Below are 16,242 nucleotides of genomic sequence, written 5' to 3'. Positions count from 1 at the left end.
TTGTAGCTCTTTCTTTCTTATATAGTATGCACGTGCTCAGTTGCTTCAGTCATGTCCAACTCTTTGCAACCCCATGGACTATAGCCCACCAGGCTTCTCTGTCCATGGGATTCTCTAGGCAAGAATACTGGAGTGGGTTGCCATGCCCTCCTCCAGGGGACCTTCGTGACCCAGGGATCAAACACATGTCTCCTGAATCTCTGACATTGCAGGCGGACTCTTTACTTCTGAGTCACCAGGGAAGCCCCTCTTACATAACACAGTTTCTTCCAAATAAGGGATAATATTAGCCTTCACTGTTAATTTTATATTTTCTTAGTTCAGCTATTTATATGCAGAACCTAAATTTTTCAGGCTGTCACCTAAAATAAACCAAGTCAAAGGGACATACTGAATCTAAGAGTAACAATTTATAAACTACAGTAGTAGTATTACTGATTTTTAGAGTATAAGTATAGAGTTTGATATTCCCAAGGTGATCAGTGTTCTTTTTTTACTTTTGCTGTTATTTTTAAATAAGAAAAGGTTAAATTCAGGTGTTTTTTTTTCCAGTATGGAGGATAGCTTAATTGCCTTTTACATTTTACATTTTAGAACCTGTTTCACGTATTTCTGTTTGGGGTTTGATTTTTAGAATTTAAAAAGTAACCCTGATCAACCTGCTGTTATCTTACTCTTGAGACAAGTTCAATGTAAACCACTCCTGGAGTCACGAAAACCTCTCCCAGATGCTGTACTTGAAGAGCTGCAAAAAACAGTCATGTCCAACTCAACCTCTGTTCTAGCTTGGCAGGTAAATTTCCTCTTTTGTTATGTGAGTCCTGAATTAAAATGCTCTGTGATGTTAAATGAGGTGCCCCATTTTTATCTTGCCTTTAAACCCACTGTGTATCTCTCATTTTCACACAGTAGTTAATATGTGGTTAATATCTCTCATTAACCACGATAGTTAGAGAAACTAAAAAAGTTGATTATTCATTAAGGATCTGCTGCTGCATGGCTTCAAAGCGTTTAAAATCGTTAGTTGTAAATCTTCTCCATTTAAAACAGTGTTGAAAATAATGTCTTTTATAAGGAGTTGATATAAGAGAGCTAAGTGTTGCAAACATAATAAGGTTGCCATAGTGGTACTTAACTCTCCCTTGAGAGGGGATGTGTGTAGTTTTTCCTTAGCTCCTTTTCAGGTAACCTGTATCTAAGATTTTAATGGGTTTTCAGTGCCTTCAGAAATAGTTATTTTCAGGATTGATGCCTGAATCAATAAACTGTCAGCCCTTTTAGCTGGCTCTGCTTACCACAATGACAGATACATAATGATCACTGTGTACTTTGTTCTTATTGATACGAAATACAAGAAGCATATATAATTACTCAACTTGTTACAGTTCTTTCTGTGCCCCAAGACAGTGTAAAAGGGACTTTTTGACACAGGTTTTATAGAAGTTTGTTTTACTACAGTTCTTCATTTGATCTTTTGTTCTATGAACGTTTTGATGTCCTGCTTAAAAAGATTATCTAATGGTGTAAAATAGTTGGATTATGCACATTAAGCTTCCTTTTTACTCTAATCCTTAAAGAAAGATGGTGCTTTTTCCCCTTCTCAGAGTAAATTTGCCATATGAGACTTAAGATACTTTAATTCTAAGGTCAACTGGATATTGATGATCTCATGTTCTTTATTAGGGGAAAAACACTTTGTCAAACTAAAAGGGAAAAATTAAAGGATAAATTATGCAGTAAGTAAAGTCTTAAGATATAGCGTATGTGGTTTCTTTTATACCATGATATAATTCACAAAGAATAGAATGTAAAAATCTTTCTATATATATCAGTTCAGTTCAGTCGCTCAGTTGTGTCCGACTCTTTGCGACCCCTGAATTGCAGCACGCCAGGCCTCTCTGTCCATCACCAACTCCCGGAGTCTACCCAAACGCATGTCCATCGAGTCGGTGATGCCATCCAGCCATCTCATCCTCTGTCGTCCCCTTCTCCTCCTGCCCCCAATCCTTCCCAGCATTAGGGTCTTTTCCAATGAGTCAACTCTTCGCATGAGGTGCCCAAAGTATTGGAGTTTCAGCTTCAACATCAGACCTTCCAATGAACACCCAGGATTGATCTCTTTTAGGATGGATTGATTGGATCTCCTTGCAGTCCAAGGGACTCTCAAGAGTCTTCTCCAACACCACAGTTCAAAAGCATCAATTCTTCGGCGCTCGGCTTTCTTCACCGTCCAACTCTCACATCCATACATGACCACTGGAAAAACCATAGCCTTGACTAGACGGACTTTTGTTGGCAAAGTAATGTCTCTGCTTTTAAATATGCTATCTAGGTTGGCCATAACCTTCCTTCCAAGGAGTAAGCGTCTTTTAATTTCATGGGTGCAATCACCATCAGCAGTGATTTTGGAGCCCAAAAAAATAAAGTCTGACACTGTTTCCACTGTTTCCCCATCTATTTCCCATGAAGTGATGGGACCAGATGCCATGATCTTAGTTTTCTGAACGTTGAGCTTTAAGCCAACTTTTTCACTCTCCTCTTTCACTTTCATCAAGAGGCTCTTTAGTTCTTCTTCACTTTCTGCCATAAGGGTGGTGTCATCCGCATATCTGAGGTTATTGATATTTCTCCCGGCAATCTTGATTCCAGCTTGTGTTTCTTCCAGCCCAGCGTTTCTCATGATGTACTCTGCATATAAGTTAAATAAGCATATATTATATATATATACCTTTTTAACCACTACTTATATCAAGATGTAGGGATTTCCCAGGTGGCTCAGTGGTAAAGAATCTGCCAATGCAGGAGACGCAGGAGAGTTGGGTTTGATTCCTGGGTTGGGAAGATCCCTGGAGAAGGAAGTGAAAACCCACTCTAGTATTCTTGCCTCGGAAAGCCCATGGACAGAGGAGACTGGCAGACTACAGTCAGTGGGGTCGCAAAGAGTTGGACACAACTTAGTGACTGAGCACACACATGTATCGAGGTAGAGAGTAGTTCCTGCAACCTAGTGGTCTCCTCCATTGTTGTTTAGTTGCTAAGTGTATCCAACTCTTTTGTGACCCCATGAACTGTAGCCCCCAGTCTCCTCTATCTGTGGGATTTCCCAGGCAACAATACTGGAGTAGGTTGCCGTTTCCTTCTCCATGGGATCTTCCTGACCCAGGGATCGAACCAACGTCTCCTGCACTGGCATGTGGATTCTTTACTGCTGAGCCACCAGAGAAGCCCATATAAATTAATTCTAGAAAGAATGATTGTCAGGATAAACTAAAGATAAGGACAGAGAGCCATATGATTATTTGCTAGAATTCACTGCCACTACTTTATACCTTACCTTTATGCTTTTAAAATATTTGACCTCACCAAGGTTTGAAAGAACTTAGCTTTAGATATAGTGGAATATTGAGCAAGTGTCAGGTTATATCTTAAGATGCTCTGGTGTTTTCTTCTGTTGACAATTGAAGGCAAATTGTCTTGGTTTCTGAATTAATCTGGCCCAGAAGTGTGTTAGTTTCACAGTTGTGTATGATTTTAGGGAAAAAAGGAATATTGCAAGACATGATAAACATATCCCTGGTGGCTCACATGGTAAAGCGTCTGCCTACAATGCGGGATACCTGGGTTCAATCCCTGGGTCGGGAAGATCCCCTGGAGAAGGAAATGGCAACCTACTCCAGTACTCTTGCCTGGCAAATCCCGTGGACAGAGGAACCTGGTAGGCTACAGTCCATGGGGTTGCAAAGAGTCAGACACGACTGAGCGACTTCACTTTCACTTTGATAAACATGGTGTTAGCCTTTTTCTCTAGCAGTACAGGACTGAAGACACCTTGGAATTAAGGTTGGATATTTCTAACTGGCCATTAAATCCTGTACATATAAAGCTCCTGCAAGAAACCATCAGTTCAGTTCAGTTCAGTTCAGTTCAGTAGCTCAGTCGTGTCTGACTCTTTGCGACCCCATGAATCACAGCATGCCAGGCCTCCCCGTCCATCACCAACTCCCGGAGTCTACCCAAACCCATGTCCATCGAGTCGGTGATGCCATCCAGCCATCTCATCCTCTGTTGTCCCCTTCTCCTCCTGCCCCCAATCCTTCCCAGCATCAGGGTCTTTTCCAATGAGTCAACTCTTCGCATGAGGTGGCCAAAGTATTGGAGTTTCAGCTTCAACATCAGTCCTTCCAATGAACACCCAGGACTGATCTCCTTTAGCATGGACTGGTTGGATTTCCTTGCAGTCCAAAGGACTCTCAAGAGTCTTCTTCAACACCACAGTTCAAAAGCATCAATTCTTCGGCGCTCGGCTTTCTTCACCGTCCAACTCTCACATCGATACATGACTAATGGAAAAGCCATAGCCTTGACTAGACAGACCTTTGTTGGCAGAGTAATGTCTCTGCTTTTAAATATGCTATCTAGGTTGGTCATAACCTTCCTTCCAAGGAGTAAGCGTCTTTTAATTTCATGGGTGCAATCACCATCAGCAGTGATTTTGGAGCCCCAAAAAATAAAGTCTGACACTGTTTGCACTGTTTCCCCATCTATTTCCCATGAGATGATGGGACCAGATGCCATGATCTTAATTTTCTGAACGTTGAGCTTTATGCCAGCTTTTTCACTCTCCTCTTTCACTTTCATCAGGAGGCTCTTTAGTTCTTCTTCACTTTCTGCCATAAGGGTGGTGTCATCTGCATATCTGAGGTTATTGATATTTCTCCCAGCAATCTTGATTCCAGCTTGTGTGTCTTCCAGCCCAGCATTTCTCATGATGTACTCTGCATATAAGTTGGCAATAAAAATGAATAGGATTCTAGAAACAAAATTCTTCCCTACATCCCTACTGAATAGGCACCTCAATTATACTACCATTTTGGAATTAGTATACCTTGCACGGAGGCCAGATTTTTAACTGCATCTGCAGAGTCTTCATTTATGTGTATTCTGCTGTCAAAAGATTGGGACATGGTTGCTGGTATTAACGCAAATCCTTAACAAAAAGTTTTGAAGTTGAATCTGCTACTAATTAGTTATGTGATTTTAGTCCAAGTACACCCACCTAAGCTCCAGAATCCTCATCTGAAACATGAGAGAGGAACTTTAGATAATATAATTACTATAGAAATCTTTTAAAAACTTATCAGCAAATACTCACTGTTCAACAGTTTAATGGAAGTACCATATAAGCAATGGTATATTGTTGAAATAAGATCATGCTAAAGATCACTAATTTGTCTTAAGTACAGTGCTTACTTCACATACTGTTCACCTTCACACTATTAGACTTCTATGTTTGCTTTATAGAATATGCCAAATTCCATGGCCAAACTCTCCCTATAACTATACATCTAATGACTCATGAACTGCTGTCTTCAGAGTCTGTGCTTTGTTGTTGGTGTTCAGTCTCTAAGTCGTGTCCGACTCATTGCAACCCCATGGACTGTAGCACGCCAGGCTTATCTGTCTTCCATTATCTCCTGTGCTAGATCCAAACAAAATTGAAACCTCAGATGAGATTTCTGTTCCATATTGAAATAGTTCCAGTTCATGATCTCCTAGCTACCTCTTCTCCATAATTACAAACCATTTAAGATCTGACCTGCCATCCTGTTTGGCCCTCTGTCATCTTTGGGCATCATAATTTCTGTGACTTCCTGCAACCTAGTGGCTTCCCCCATGCCTCTCCCTTTGTGACTCTCCCTATGTCAAAAAAAGGGGGCAGCAGAACCACTATTATGACTTATATCACTTCTATCTAATTTTGCTTGCTTTTGAACTTGATATATATGGACTATCCTTCTGTATCTGGTTACTTTCATTCAACATCACGTCCAGGAAATTCATTTAGTTGTTTCATGTAGCCATAGTTTTTTGGTTTTTTTTCCATTTATCTTAATGAATATACTGTTAGATATCCCTTTTACTGTTGATAGACATTTGAATTACAGTTGATCCTTGAGCTTATGGATTTAAACTGCATGGGTCCAATTATACATGGATATTTTTCAGTAGTCCATGCTTGGTTCAGTTCTTGGAACCATGGATACAGAGACTGAGTGTAAGTTACATCCATGTTGTTCAAGGGTCAACTGTGCTTCCAGGTTTTGGCTGTCAAAATGCTGCTGGGATATGCCTTTTTTTGGGTGATAATTCCACGAACAGAGAAGCCTGGTGGGCTGCTGTCCATAGGATTGCAAAGAGTCAGACGACTGAGCTACTAGCACTTTCCCCCTTTTTTTGAGTACATGTGTATTTACTTTAGTTCAGTTCAATTCGGTTCAGTCGCTCAGTCGTGTCCGACTCTTTGCGACCCCATGAATCGCAGCACGCCAGGCCTCCCTGTCAATCACCAACTCCCGGAGTTTACCCAAACTTATGTCCATCGAGTCAGTGATGCCATCCAACCATCTCATCCTCTGTCGCCCCCTTCTCCTCCTGCCCCCAATCCTTCCCATCATCAGGGTCTTTTCCAGTGCGTCAACTCTTTGCATGAGGTGGTCAAAGTATTGGAGTTTCAGCTTCAACATCAGTCCTTCCAATGAATATTCAGGACTGATTTCCTCTAGGATGGACTGGCTGGATCTCCTTGCAGTCCAAGGGACTCTCAAGAGTCTTCTCCAACACCACAGTTCAAAAGCATCAATTCTTCAGCGCTCAGCTTTCTTCACCATCCAACTCTCACATCCATATATGACTACTGCACTAGTAGATGCTGTCAAATGGTTTTTTAAAATGGTTATCCAATTTATGTTTCCACCAGCAAATTATAAGCCTTCCAATTGCTGATATTGCTAGATGGAGGTTATTATTTTCCCTTTCCAGTGGATATGTAGGTAATATTAATAGTATCTTACAGTGGTTTTAAGTGGAATTTGTGAGTTTAGTTGCTCAGTTGTGTCCGACTCTTTGTGAACCTATGGATGGTAGCCCACCAGGCTCCTTGTCCATGGGGATTCTCCAGGCAAGAATACTGGGGTGGGTTGCCATGCGCTCCTCAAGTGGATCTTCCCCACCCAGGAATCAAACTGGGGTCTCCTGCATTGCAGGTGGATTCTTTACCAGCTGAGTTACCAGGGAAGCCCTGGTAGCTAAGTGGAATTTACCTGATGACAAATGTTGTTGAGCCATTTTTCATATGTTTATTGGATCATTGGATGTCTTGTTTTTAAAGTACCTTTTCTTTACTGTAGTTTTTAATGGGCTGTTATCTTGCTGAATTCTTGGAATTCATTATATTTTCTTCATAGCTCAGTTGGTAAAGAATCTGCCTGCAATGCAGTAGACTCCAGTTCAATTCCTAGGTTGGGAAGATCCGCTGGAGAAGGGATAGGCTACACACTCCAGTATTCTTGGGCTTCCCTTGTGGCTCAACTCGTAAAGCATCTGCCTGCAGTGCGGGAGATCTGGGTTTGATCCCTGAGTTGGGAAGATCCCATGGAGAAGCGAAAGGCTACCCTCTCCAGTATTCTGGCCTGGAGAATTCCATGGACCGTATAGTCCATGGAATCGCAAAGAGTCAGACAAGACTGAGCGACTTTCGTTATATTTTCTGGCTACAAGCACATTTTTGGGTATTTGTACTGCAAATATTTTCTTAATGTTATTTTTTGATGCGTAGTTCTTAATCTCAGTGAAGTCCAGTTTATTACTTTATAATGGTTAATGCTTTACTGGGGTGTTCTACTTTAGTTCATGAAGATTTTCTCTGTTTTTCTTTAGAAACTGTTTTTTCATCTTTCATAAAGAGGTCTATGGTCCATCCTGGATTAATTTTCGTGAGTGTTGTAGGGTCAAGGTTCATTTTTTTCCATATGGATGTATAATTGTCCTAGTACCATCCTTTGAAAAGATCATTATATCCTCCACTGAATTGTCATGATTCTTTTGTCATAAATCAGGTGACTGGGTATGTGTGGTCTTTTAGGGCTCTTTAATACTTCCTTCTTTTTCATTGGCCTATTTGTCTATTACTGCTTATAGCTTCATAATTAGTTTTGATGTGTGGAAGTAATATTAAGACCTCTGACTTTTTTGTTTTCCTTCGAGTTTACCTCTATCATTTTAGGTCTTTTGCATTTACATGTAAATTGTCATTTACCCTTACTCTCCCTGCCAAACAAAAGTCCAACTGAGGTCTTGATTGGAGTTACATGAATCTATAGTTTAATTTGGGAAAATTAAAATTAACAAAGTATTAATATTGAGTTTCTCTATTCATAAATGTGTTATGGAGGTGATGGTTTAGTTGCTAAGTCATGTCTGACTCTTGCGACCCCATGGACTGTATTGTAGCCTGCCAGGCTCCTCTGTCCTTGGAACAGGCAAGAATACTGGTGTGGGCTGCCATTTCCTTCTCCAAGGGATCTTCCCAGGATCAAACCTGGGTCTCCTGCATTAAAGGCAGATTCTTTACTGACTGAGCTGTTATAGTTCTCGTTATTTAAGTTCTGAATTTCTCTCAGCAGTGTTTTAAAATTTTTACCATAGAGATCTTTTACATTTTTGTGTTAGATTTATTTCTTGGTAGTTGATTTTTTGTTGTTGTTGTTCCATTGCAAGTCATATTTTTTTTCCTGTACATTAGCATCAAACATTTAGAAATATAGTTGATGTCTATATTTTGACCTTCTAGCAGCCTAGCTAAATTCACTTATTCTTTTGAAATGGTTTTGGGTTTTCTGTATACAGGTATTTCCTTTGTGAGTAAATTTTACTTTTTCTTTCTAATATTTTTAAGTTAAAATTTTTCTTGACTTATTGCACTGTTAGAGTCTCAAATACAATGTTAAGCAGAAGTGGTGATAAGGGAACATATTTGTCTTACTCTCTGCCTCAGATAGAAAGCATTTATAATTTCAGCTACAGTATTTGCTTTAGGTTTTTATAGGCATTTAACAGATTCTAAGGGCTTCCCAGATGGTGCTAATGGTAAAGAACCTGCCTGCTAATGGAGGAGACGAAAGAGATGCACGTTCAATCCCTGGGTCAGGAAGATCCCCTGGAGGAGGGCATGGCAACCCACTCCAGTGTTCTTGCCTGAAGAATCCCATGGACAGAGGAGCCTGATGGGCTCAGTCCATAGGATTGCAAAGAGTTGGATACTACTGAAGCAACTCAGCATTCATGCATGCAACAGATTCTAAAATGGCTGTTCAATTTATCTTTCAGATTAAGGAAATCTTTTTCTGAGTTTTTTCAAGAGATATTTGTTTTTTATTGTGAATGAGTGGATTTGGGGAGGGGGTCCATGAGAATGGTTCTTTTTCTTTATTCTGTTAATGTGGTAGATTGCATGAATTTTCAAATACTAAATGAAACTTTGATTCTTAGAAGAAGCCCTACTTCATCATAATGTTTTATTTCTTTTATATATTGCTAGAGTCGGCTTGTTAATACGTTTGTTTACAATGTGTATACCTATATTCATGAGAGAGATTGGCCTGTAATTTTTCAGTCTCACAAGGTCATTGTTAGGTTTTGCTACCTCTGTTATTATTCCATTTTTCTTTGTTTTTCTGAAAGAGTTTGTGTTATAATAATAAATGTAATAAGTAATAATTATTATACAATAATGTATTTATTATTGTTACATATAAATTATTATAATATATAAAAATTATTATGCTGCTGCCGCTAAATCGCTTCAGTCATGCCTGACTCTGTACGACCCCGCAGATGGCAGCCCACCAGGCTCTCCTGTCCACGGAATTCTCCAAGCCAGAATATTGGAGTGGGTTGCCATTTCCTTCTCCAATGCATGCATGCATGCTAAGTCGCCTCAGTCGTGTCCAATTCTGTGCAGCCCTATGGACAGCAGCCCACCAGGCCCCTCTGTCCACAGGATTCCCTAGGCAAGAATACTGGAGTGGGTTGCCATTTCCTTCTCCAAAAAATTAATATATATAATAATAAAAATAAATGTAAGGACAATTATTTCCTTAATGTTTGGAAGAATTCACTATTGAAGCTATTCACTATTGAAGCTATTCAGACCAAGAATTTCCTTTATGGGAAAGTTTGTGTCTTTTTAAACTCCACGTTAAGTTTCTTAATACATATAGGACTTTTAAGATTTCTTGTTTTCTTAGCATTTGTGAGTTGCAAGGAATTTGTGCAGAGTATCTCAATTTCCTAAACATGTCATTTAAGTTAAGCTGGTTAATTATGTTTAAATCTTCTACATCCTTAGTTATTTATTTTTTTTGTCTGTTTCTGTTATCATTACTGAGATAGATGTGTTGAAATCTCCGATTCTGACTCTGGATTTTTCTATTTCTCCTTAAATTTCTATCTACTTTTGCTTCATAAATTCTATGTGATTGGGATATATAAACGTAGGAGTGTTATATCTTCCTGTTGACTGACTCTTTCATCATTATGAAACAGCCCAGTTTATCTCTTAACATTTCTTGTCTTGAAGTCTACTTTGTTGGGAATTAATACAGTTATGTGAACTTTTAGTTAGTGTTTACATGATGTGTCTGCCACATATGAACAATCATTCTGTGTTTTGATTTTGTTCCTGATTTGCCATCTTGGGAGACTTTTTAAGACTTCAGACTAGATGTGGCCAGGAAGCTGTCGGTAATGGAATGGGAAAGATGGCAATACATACATCCTCTCCCTCTTGAACCTCCCTCCCACTTCCCAACTCATCCCAGCCTTCTAGGTTGTCACAGAGCACCAGTTTGAGCTTCCTGTGTTATACAGCAACTTCCCACTAGCTATCTGTTTTACATATGATAATATATATGTTGCAATGCTACTCTCTCAGTTTATCCCACTCTCTCCTTCCCTCTGCCCCACCATGTCCATAAGTCTGTTCTCTATTCCTGCCCTGCAAATTGGTACAACAATACCATTTTTCTTGATTCCACAATATTTATTTTTCTCTGACTTATTTTATAGGTTCATCCACCTCACTAGAACTGACTCAAATTCCTTCGCTTTTATGGCTGAGTAATATTGCATTGTATATATGTACCACGACTTTATCCATTCATCTGCTGATAGACATCTAGGTTGCTTCCATGTCCTGGGTACTGTAAATAGTGCTGCAATGAACATTGGAGTACACGTGTTGTTTTGAATTATGGTTTTCTCAGGGTATATGCCCAGTAGTGGGATTGCTGGGTTATATGGGGCTGTCCCCTTTCTTAACCTGTGATTTTTTGTTTTGGGGGCACAAAATTTATCAATAATTAAATTAAATTTTTAACTCCAAAGTTTATTGAATTTGTTAGAAGTAGACTGTGCAGTGAACTAAAACCTTTTGGGTCCTTTTCTCTTGCTATTTGTCAGTGGCTGGCACACATATATCAGTCCCAAGGAATGATGGGTGCTGCAGAGATGTGTTACAGGAAGAGCCTACAAGTAGCATCCCAACAGGGCAGCTGGAGTGGGAAGCTCTCAAGCCTGTTGAGGCTAGCACTGCTTGCACTGGAAGTCTGCATGGTAAGATCTCGTTATAGTTATGATGTGGAAAACTGCTTCTTTTATTTTTCTTTAAGATAAAAGCTTTTTACATAGTGATATGCCATTCAGTTCCTATCATTTCATCACCTTCTACTGTGGGCTCCTTGTAGACTTTGTGTTTGGGGTTTTGATGGGCATAAGAGTAACATAACATAAACTCATAGACTCTAGCAGGACATTGATTGCCATCATTTAGGAGAAAAAAACAAAGATTGCAACTTAAAAGGTTAATTATGAAAGAATATACATACATTTTTGTTTCTTGGTGACTTAAGTTAGAATTAACCCAGCTACCCGTTAGGGACAAAGATGCCAGTAATTAGCATTTCAGTCATTTCTCAGTTCAATTTGATGTTCTGTAAGAGGGATTCCTAGTAATTTTTGACTTGATGTATTTTCTGATACCAAGTAAGGTCTTATAAACTCTTCAAGGTAAATATTTATGTGGGTGTCTGGAGGAGCAAACTCCAGAACAGTGTATATGATATCCTATTTGAGTGTATATATGTATAGTATATAGTTTTGAGAATGTTTATCTGTAAAGACACTGTGTACATGTGCATGTTAAAAGGCACATAGAAAGATATGAAATGATACAAAAGCAGTTACTTTGGAGAATGGTATTTGGAGAATGGCAGTTACTTTGGAGAATGGTATTAGGGGGTCTTTAAGGATTGGTGGAGGAAAATTTTTCATTGTCTTTCCTTTGCTAGTGTTTGAATTTTTTATCATACGCATATTACTTCTGTAATTAAAAGATAAAATGTAATTTTTTTAAAATTAAATTTTCCTAGACAGGACTGAATGAACTGTTGCTTATGCCATAGTAGTCCATTGCCAACTTTATTTACTTGCTTTCACTAGGCATTTTGACAAAAAAGTACAAAATTTAGGAAGTGTGTTTAGCTTTGGTGCTGTTATTATGGAGCACATTTCAGAGCTCCTTAGGTTGGGGCCATGTTCTGTTCTTCATTATGTTTTTGCTTTACGCTCTGCCTTACACATAGGAGCACTTCCACCAGTAATTTTGAATGAATGGGCAGGTAATAGTGGTGGTCAAATTTGAGATAATTTGGCCAGAAAGAAATGGTGGTTAATGGTAATTGTGGACCACTGAAAATGTTGTTTTGTTTGTCCCATATTTATATTTAACAAAAGTCTCTGTGACACTGGTAGCTGGTGGGCTGTGGAAGCAACATGTGGCACCTATAACTGTTCCTGAATGTGGGGAGAAGTCTAACTTATTTTTTGTTTCAGCCCTTTTACTCTTTTTTAGCCCTTTTAGTCTAACTTATTATTTGTTCATTAATAAGAATTATTTAGTGATGTGTTTTTTGTTTATTGATTTGTTTGTTCTTCATGCTGGGAAATTAAATCTGACCTGGAATAAAATAAAAACAGCAATAATAATAGGAAACATACAGAACACTTAGCCTGTGCTAGGTTCTGTTCTAGTGCTTTATATGTATTAACTTCACTTATATTCATAAGAATCCTGTTTTTCAGATGGCGAGATTAGATTACAGTTTAATAATACCCGTGTATACCTTCCTCCATCCCCCCACCACTGCTACCACCACATAAAGTGTTTTCTCTAGGAAATTTGGTTCTGCCTGTGAAAACTTCAGCCAATTAAGCTGTCTAGAACTCCCCTCCTAACTTTTTTGGTAATAGTGGAGATGGTAATAACTACTTTGCCTAAGGTTGTTAGGAATATCAAATGAAGCAACACAGATGCCTTTGTAAACTTCAAAGTGCTGTCCATATTTGATTTGCTTGTTATAAGATTTGATACCCAACAGTTATTGTAAGGAGATGTTGTATTTCTCTGGTAAACAGCTGGCAGGGTATGGAGGATGTGTATATGAAAATTAGGCTGTTTTATGTGTGATAATATATGAATAGATTATTGAACTGAAAGGTTCTGATAAGATATTAAATATCTTAGATTCCAAAGAGGGATAGCAAATCAAGATACAGATTTCTGAAGCAGGTAGAAGACTTAACCCATAAGGAAGCTATATAAAGATTAGGAGAGTAGAGTTGGAGGACTGTGAAGAAATCTTTTTGCAGAAAGCTGTTGCCTCCCCCATCATCTCCCTGGCACATTTCCACACACACACACAGGTGCTCCCCAGGTGAGGAAGGGGATGCTGCCAGAGAGAGGGAGGCTGTGATGTGTGGCCTCGGAGGTCGTGCAGGCACATGTCCAGAAGCATACGGACAGGTGTCTGACACATGCCTTGAAAACTGCAGCTCTCCACCTGCTGGGAACAGAGTTGCTCATGGTTTGGAAACTGACTGCCTGCTCTGGGAGACAGTGGTCAGCAGTGGGTGAATCCCAAAGGTAGTTAGGAGTGCACGCTTGGCTACAAGATGCCCTCCATCTTACAAAAGAGTTGCTGCACTGTGAGGTGGGCAGCACTCCTGGAGTTCGTTCAATCCAGGAATGGGTGATGCCACCTGGGCTGATGGACTGGCATTGGAATTATCTTAGGTCCTGACCTGCAGAGCCACGTAGAGGAGTGATGGAATCTCAGCAGAAAGGAAGCTGGAGGTCTCCAGATTGCCAGAGCATGTGAAGAGAGGGAGTGGAGCAGAGTCCATTCACCTGGCATCCTGGAGCTGTGCGTCTGGTCCTGTGCTCTTGCACAGGCCTCCCCCTGGGTTTAGCACTCTGCAGTCACCATGTTGACACAAAGGGCCCTGCATGTTTTACTTTCTGCATTGAGCCCCACAGATGACAAAGTCAGTTCTGCAGTAAGAGGCTACCCACAAAGCTGGAAGTCTGAAAGAACCAGGAAAGTCCAGATGATGAGACAAAGATCTTTTAAGTATCTATCAGGCCTAAGGAGCCAGACAGCACCTTACAATGGCACCTGTCAGACTAGTGATGTTTCAGTTGAGGCCTGAAACTACAATTAGCAAGAAAAGGTGGGAGTGTTGGGCAGAGGAACAAGCCATGTGCTGCTGTCTGTAAGCACACCCTAGCTCGGAGCTGAGGAGATGGGAGGAGGGTGTGAATATTACCTTTGAATGAAGATCGAAGTTTTGAAGAGAAGAGAACATTCTGATTAATACTGTGAATGGATGTCAGAGTCATGGTTGTTGTGCATTCACTCAGTCGTGTCTGACTCTTTGTGACCCCATGGACTACAGCACGCCAGGCATCCCTGTCCTTCACCAACTCCCGGAGCTTACTCAAACTCATGTCCATTGAGTCGGTGATGCCATCCCACCATCTCACCCTCTGTCATGCCCTTCTCCTCCCACCTTCAGTCTTTCCCAGCATCAGGGTCGTTTCCAGTGATTTGGCTCTTTGCATCAGGTGGCCAGAGTATTGGAGCTTCAGCTTCAGCATCAGTCCTTCCAGTGAATATTCAGGGCTGATTTTCTTTGAGATTGACTAGTTTGATCTCCTTGCAGTCCAAGGAACTCTCACAAGTCTTCTCCAACACCACACTTCAAAAGCATCAATTCTTTGGTGCTCAGCCTTCTTTATGGTCCAACTCTGTATGGAGTTGGAAATGACTCCTGGAAAAACCATAGCTTTGACTAGACCTTTGTTGGCAAAGTAATGTCTCTGCTTTTTAACATGCTATCTAGGTTGGTCATAGCATTTCTTCCAAGGAGCAAGCATCTTTAAATTTTATAGCTGCAGTCACCATCTGCAGTGATTTTGGAGCCCAAGTAAATGAAGTCTGTCCCTGTTTCCATTGTTTCCCTATCTATTTGCCATGAAGTGATGGGACCAGATGCCGTGATCTTCGTTTTTTGAGTGTTGAGTTTTAAGCCAGCGTTTTCACTCTCCTCTTTCACTTTCATCAAGAGGCTCTTTAGTTCCTCTCTGCTTTCTGCCATAAGGGTGGTGTTATTTGCATATCTGAGGTTATTGATAATTCTCCCCACAATCTTGATTCTAGCTTGTCCTTCATCCAGTCTGTCATTTCGCATGATGTACTCTGCATATAAGTTAAATAAGCAGGGTGACAATATACAGCGTTGATGTACTTCTTTCCCAAATTGGAACCAGTCCATTGTTCCATGTCCAGTTCTAACTGTTGCTTCTTGACCTGCATACAGATTTCTCAGGAGGCAGATAAGGTGATCTGGTATTCTCATCTCTTTAAGAATTTTTTACAGTTTGTTGTGATCCACATGGTCAAAGGCTTTAGCATAGTCAATAAGGCAGAAGTAGAGATTTTTCTGTAATTCTCTTGCTTTTCCTATGACCCATTGGATGTTAGCAGTTTGGTCTCTGGTTCCTCTGCCTTTTCTAAATCCAGCTTGAACATCTGAAAGTTCTCAGTTCACATACTGTTGAAGCCTCTCTTGGAGAATTTTCAACATTACTTTGTTAGCATGTGAAACAAGTGCAATTGTGCAGTAGTTTGAACATTCTTTGGCATTGCCTTTCTTTGGGATTAGAATGAAAAGTGACCATTTCCAGTCCTGTAGCCACTGCTGATTTTTCCAATTTGCTGGCATATTGAGTGTAGCACTTCAACAGCATCATCTTTGAGGATTTGAAATAGCTCAACTGGAATTCCATCACCTCCACTAGCTTTGTTCCTAGTGATGCTTCCTAAGGCCCACTTGACTTCGCATTCCAGGATGTATGTCTCTAGGTGAGTGATCACACCATCGTGGTTATCTGGATCATTAAGACCTTTTTTTGTACAGTTCTTCTGTGTATCCCACGGACAGAGGAGCCAGTCCATGGGGTTGAAAAGAGTCGGACACGACTGAGTGACTTTACTTTCACTTTTC

General features: G+C 40.1%; 1 protein-coding gene across 7 annotated transcripts in view; it reads left to right on the top strand.

Moving 5' to 3' along the window:
- Window positions 1–16,242, top strand: part of SKIC3 (SKI3 subunit of superkiller complex) — a 98,619-nt gene that overhangs the window by 74,266 nt on the left and 8,111 nt on the right. For all 7 annotated transcript variants that reach the window (XM_081498754.1, XM_081498759.1, XM_081498753.1 and 4 more), the window contains 2 exons: window positions 635–793; window positions 11,299–11,451. In XM_081498754.1, coding sequence (XP_081354880.1) covers window positions 635–793; window positions 11,299–11,451 — 312 coding nt within the window. The remainder of the gene's footprint in view (window positions 1–634; window positions 794–11,298; window positions 11,452–16,242) is intronic.

This window comes from Giraffa tippelskirchi, chromosome 6 (assembly GCF_054371585.1).
Source record: "Giraffa tippelskirchi isolate mGirTip1 chromosome 6, T2T-mGirTip1v1.2.pri, whole genome shotgun sequence".
Classification (NCBI taxonomy): Eukaryota; Metazoa; Chordata; class Mammalia; order Artiodactyla; family Giraffidae; genus Giraffa; species Giraffa tippelskirchi.
Note: the sequence above shows the minus strand (reverse complement) of the source record. Positions and strands in the feature narration are given on the sequence as shown.